Genomic DNA, 6,000 nt, shown 5'->3' with positions numbered 1-6,000 from the left:
ACACACACACACACACACACACACACACACACACACACACACACACAGCCACCTCCCTGCAAAAAAGCCAGACTCAGAAAGGATGTCATATCCGGAAAATATTTTTGCAAAGTGAACAATTTTGGCACATGGCAGTGTCTACAGAGCCAATAACTGATACCATGATGGTTCTCATTTTTCTAAATATGTACTAGCAAAGATTTTATTGTACAATCTATAGTAAAGTTTACACTTTCATGTAGAACTTTCAATTATATACCATTAATCTCTAAGTCTTCTTTTATCTGACTTTCACTTTAAAAAGTTTGAGTTTAACAGAGTAAAAGAGAGTTACGAGATGGCTATAATCTATGTTTAAACCAAATTCTAAACATTTAAAACGTCAACAAGGCTAATATAAAGAAAGATCATTACCTACCCTTAAAAGCATGGCTAACATGGTAAGCAAGGTATCCACATAACCATACATTTTGCCTTGTGAAAACAATAGAGTAGAACGTTGAAGCAGCAACTTCAGTTCCTAAGTAAATAAGCACATGATAAGTGTGACAAGATTCCTTTGTTGTAAATTGTTTTGTTTGCATAGAAAAGTTTTGTCTTAGAAACCAAACCTTAAGAACATTTGCTTTATGATCTCTCACAATAATTAAAATCCAATGTTTTAGAAACTATAAATTATAACATTAACAATCATAATGTTAAGTTGCTGTAACTTAAGACTCAAAATCACTTTTTCAAGAACACTGAATTTAATACACTAAAATAAAACTTGGATATAAGCTGTAGGGATATCCTTAACAGAGGAAAAAGTTCTAAAACATAATCCACCGAGAAAAACTTCTTTCTATGTTACATGGCCTACCTGCTGTGCTGCATTTGCATCTTGTGCTAAAGTATCTGGATCATACATTGGTTCCAGAGCTTCCAGAGCTTTCTCAGGACGGCCCAGCTGCTGCTGAAGGGTGGAAAGTGAAATTCTTGCATCCAAATGGAGGGGGGCCAGATCAACCACTTTGCCATAGCTTTCGGCAGCACGCTCCATATAGCCTAAGGCCTTTAAGCATTCTAAAATGATGTTAAAATAAAGCATTAATATGAACTACAGATTTGTAAGCGGGCCAAAATTATTTCTCCATTTTAAAAGAAATTATAGCAATACAAACAAATTATAACAAGAAAGAAATATATGCATACTTCCAGTACTTTAAAACAATTATCCCTTTTAATCTCTATCTATGCTACAAGGATGTAATCAGTATATATTATATACACACACACACACACACACACACACACACACACACACACACACACAATTTGGTATTCTGATTTATTCACTTACTATTATGCTTTCAACATTTTCCCATGCCTTCACTGGCATTCTGACTGATTATAATATTCAATTAAATTGCTTATTTACTTAACCACATTATTTGACATTTAGGTTATCCCAAATTTTTACTCTAATAAATAACACCACAGTAAATATCTTCATGTATATAAGCCAGAGTTCACAAACTGGCAGACCAGTTTAACCTACAGATATGCTTTGTTAGGCCACAGTGCTGTTAAAAACAGTGAACTGTCTACATTCTTAAAAGCTAGGATTTTTTATGAAATCCAAGTTACTGGATTCTTTTGAAAAATCTGGATTTGGCAACAGCGAGTCCCTTCATTCCCACTTGGTGCATCAGCCATGCTGAGAAACAGCAGCACCCTTCAGACGGGCGTCTCCAGTTCTCACCCTGCCCTGGGCCTCTCACTTACCTACTTATTCACTTTTGTTACGTGCCAGGCTCCTGAGTTTTGTGATCTCCAATATAAACCACCTCCCCTCACCTCACTCAATTATTTCCTCAGGGTAAGTTCTCAGAAGTGAGGCTACTGGGCCTTATTCCTCACACTTTATGCCAATCAATCATTAAGTCCTATCATTTGAACTTGAAGATGAATTCCTGGTAAGCATTTCTTCTTTCCACCCTAATAGCCACAGCACTCACTAATCTAAGCCCTTTCACCTCTTTCCTTTTCACTGCAATGATCTCCTATAAGATGGTATTTTGCCTCTAATTGTTTTCTCAAATCTCAGATTTCTCAAATATCTCCTGATCACTATCTTTAGGTTAAACTTTGGTAATAAAGGAAGACTACTAAATGTGGATGGATCATCGTGATGGAATTTCTCATTATTTTTCACTTCTCACTTTAAAAGATATTTTGTTATTATGTTACAAGCATTAAATTCCTCTAATGATCTTTCTTATCTACTGTTCCAAATTTCTTTATGATTTTTAGATGATTCTGAGGTTTTACCTTCCACTTATCTCAAGCTACACAGGCTCAACATGGAAAAAGCATGTATCAGTATCACGATCATAATTAAAGAGGATTTAAAAATGTCTACTGTTAGTAACAGGAGCAGTATAAATACCACAGCCTTATGGAAGGCAATAAAAACTTCAATTCCCGGCTCATGTCTTTAAAACTCAAAACCTACAAATAATGTAACTTTTTATGATGGTATTACATTTGTATTCATGTTCACTCATCCAAATAGTAACGTGCTATCTTAATCATTAAGTGCTCTCTTTGCCATTTCATATCTGTGATATGTGTCAAAATATCCCAGAATATCAATCAATGCTACTCTAGTTATAGAGGATTTTCTGCCATTATGTAATATTTTAAGAAAATATTAAAACTTTCTGCCATCATGCAATATTGGAAACAAAGACTATTCAAACTTTAATGCATCTCTTATGTTGATTCAATAGGAAATCCTATGAGAATATTTTTGGCTTTCATACATTACTGTAAGAGATTTAGTTGTTTTTCCCAAGCTGCTTTTCCTACTCTAAATGATTTATTTCAGATTACTGTGGATTTAGATGCAATGAAATAAAATGACATATAAAATCCAATCTTGAGCATATTTTCAGCTCAAAGAACATTGAAAATATATTAATTTTTTTTCCTCAAAATAACATTAAATATAAATCCTTAAAAGCTCTTCAAAAATTAGATTACATCCCAAGTCTGACAATCTATTAGTAGAAACCAGAGCCTGTGGTTAAGACAGGTAAAAGACAGGTATTTAAGGTATTTTTAACAGGGATATGTTAGTCTTTCTACTTCACTCTGGTACCATTAAGTGAATCATTCCTCCAATATATTAGTGAGGGAAAATCACTTAGCAGTAAACCAAGACAACTTAAAATACTGACTTTCAAAAAACTGCCCTGAAACCAGAAATACTTTCACTAAGACATTAACATTTTATAATAATTATTACCATCTTGGGGAAATAAGTTCTTGCCTGCTTATGTGATTAAAACTTCTCCTTCCTACAAAAAAGTATTACCTGCATGCCGAAGCCAAACCACTGCGAGGTTATATCTTTCAGAGCAGACTAGCGCACTAAGGAGGGGAAGTGCAGAATTATATTCACCAACATCCAGAAAAGCTTCAGCAACATCGAGATAGAGGTCTCCCATGTCTTCGGGATTCTGTTCCACGAGTGTTGTCAAGAGAGGCTAGACCCCAACAATTAACAGCCGGAAGTCAAACAGTCATTACAAATACGCTCATCTACTTATATCTCTCTTTTTAACATATATACAAGTTATCTGAGGCAAATCTAAGAGGAGAAAGGCTTAATAAAAACAGCTTTAAATAATCACTTTTTAAATTCATTTCTGAGTCTCTATTAAAAAGAATTCATACTGCCGTCATTCACTCATTCAGCACACTGCTTCCGAAGGCCTGTTACAAGACAGGCATTGCAGGAGCTAGGGCAACACTGATCTGCTGTGCTCTTCCTCTGGCAAGTCAGTAACGCCCAGGCCTCAGGGCCTCTGTGTTTGCTGATTTTCTGGAAAGCTGTTCCCTCCGGTTCCTGCCTGGCTTACTTCGTCACTTCCTTCACGTCATTATTCAAATGTCACTTTTCAGGGGAGGCTCTTCTTGACCAATTTAATAAAATTGTAACTCCTCCCACCCCCAGTATTCCCTGTTCTTCTCTGATTTTTCTCCAGAGCACTGATCACCAACTAACATCCTATATTTTATGTATTTATTTTATTATCTAATCCCATTAAAACAAAAGATCCATGAGGACAGGGATTTGTATATTATATTCAACACTTTATCCTAAGGTCTGCAAAGTAGATGCCCAATACATTTTTTTATTCAATGATACACTTAGTCCAAAGTCGGCAAAAGAGAACAGCTGTCAGAAACTGCCAATTGTCTAAAAGGCCCAATCCCACACTCTGATCTCCGGATTATTCTCATTTTAAAAGAACAACAAATTATCATAAGCCCATTTCCAAACACTTAGCTTTTAAAAGACATTCACACAAAATAATCTGATGTTTACTGTGACTTCCTGGTTATTAATATGAAATCTAGGGTCAACTTAAAATTTCTTGTTATCTAAACATTGTAGATTTGATCTAAAGTATCTTAAGTACAAATCTTAATGTTACTTACATTAAGTGGTTCAAGGATGTTGAGATGTACAAGGCAGACCATCAACTTCACTGTGATATCTATTGGCACACCATCCGGTATAGTGCAGGAAACATTCTCACCAGCTGTGGATTAGACAGACAGACAAAAAGTTCCTATATGTAATCTTAGAAAGTGGGGCAAATGAAGCAAACTGTACCTTCTATGCAAGATCTCATTCACTTCACTCAAAGCAAATGATTCTACAGTCAATTCTAAGTTTGGCCAACTCTAGTTCTAGGTTCTTACACCTCTTTCGGTCTGTCCCTTCGTAGCAATTATCCTTCCTATTCTTTTCCTAATACCTTAACTGCTTACTGAAAACCTACATAAACTCCCACACCTTCTATCAAAACTACAAAGAACTAAAAAACAAAAGTGACAAATACGGATACATGAACTTTCTCTTTTTCTTCTTGAATCCAAAAGCCTCTTTTTAGTCTTCACTACAAAGAGCCTGAGAAAGGGATAAAGTAAAATAGTGTGCTTAAGTCTGAAGTAGCATTTTATGCCCATGCTTATGTTTCAAGTAGAATTTTTTCAATGCTTAAGTTTGAAATAAATTAGTAGAGAGCATTTTAAGCCCTTTTTGAAAAGTAAACTGCTTCAGTTCTAAAGGTTTTTGATAAGTTGCTCGGTAATTCATTCGTTTTTTCACATAGCACTATCAGGACCCTGGGTCAATGACAAATGCCAAGTTCAAATGGATGTATTGAGAAATAAAAGGGACTGAAAACACTTTTTTTTTTTTAAAAAAAGATTACCTGTGAGTGAATACTCACAAGAAAAAGATATGGAATCTCTGTTACGAAAATTGCTCCTTGGGAAAACTTGTTATGAAAACACTAACTATCAATTTCAAAATGCCACATTATGAACAAGAGAGGATTACGCACACTCTCCTATGCAGAGGAAACTACAACTTTTATTCTCTTCTGAAGTGCCTTCTTCTGTAGTTTTTTTTTCTAGCACAATTCCAGAAAAATCTGTAATTACCTAAAAGAATGGGGGAAGAAAAGGAAATAATACGATAGGAATGTATGAAAAACCTTTTCACAATGCAAAGATTTGTAGTTAATTCAAATAATCCTTACAAAACATAAATAGGCTATAAAAAGCAACAGTATGTCTCTTTAAAATAGGGAACCACTGTGAAATATTAACATTTTTATATCATATTAACTAATGCTTAACTGAAAATACATAATTTCTCTATATCAAACCAATCTAATTTTCCCAACAGATTAAGAAATGAATCACAGCAATCAGTCTGGCTGCTGAGTCCTGCTACCCTGAAAGACAGACATATCTAGCACCTATGATAACGGCGATAGCTTTTATTATATGGCAACTACATTTTATATTTCATACAGGACTATTATAAAATCTAAATGTGCCCATACAGACTTTAAATATATAATTTAAAATATAAGTAATTTAATATATATAACTAAAATGGGGAATTGTCAATTTGTAAGAATTTCTAGAACA

The 6,000-nt window shown here is 34.5% G+C and overlaps 1 protein-coding gene across 4 annotated transcripts in view; it reads right to left on the bottom strand.

Moving 5' to 3' along the window:
• Positions 1–6,000, bottom strand: part of GTF3C3 (general transcription factor IIIC subunit 3) — a 39,820-nt gene that overhangs the window by 12,112 nt on the left and 21,708 nt on the right. For 3 of the 4 annotated variants that reach the window (XM_027125275.1, XM_027125277.1, XM_027125287.1), the window contains 5 exons: positions 5,406–5,505; positions 4,492–4,595; positions 3,362–3,533; positions 863–1,065; positions 419–520 (listed from right to left, as the gene is read on the bottom strand). In XM_027125275.1, the coding sequence (XP_026981076.1) occupies positions 419–520; positions 863–1,065; positions 3,362–3,533; positions 4,492–4,595; positions 5,406–5,505 (681 nt within the window). The remainder of the gene's footprint in view (positions 1–418; positions 521–862; positions 1,066–3,361; positions 3,534–4,491; positions 4,596–5,405; positions 5,506–6,000) is intronic. The other variant, XM_027125280.1, reaches the window with a different exon arrangement.

The sequence above is a fragment of the Aethalodelphis obliquidens genome, unplaced genomic scaffold, assembly GCF_003676395.1.
Source record: "Aethalodelphis obliquidens isolate GAN/ISIS:26980383/991018 unplaced genomic scaffold, ASM367639v1 scaffold2, whole genome shotgun sequence".
Classification (NCBI taxonomy): Eukaryota; Metazoa; Chordata; class Mammalia; order Artiodactyla; family Delphinidae; genus Aethalodelphis; species Aethalodelphis obliquidens.
This window is presented reverse-complemented; position numbering and strand designations above follow the sequence as displayed.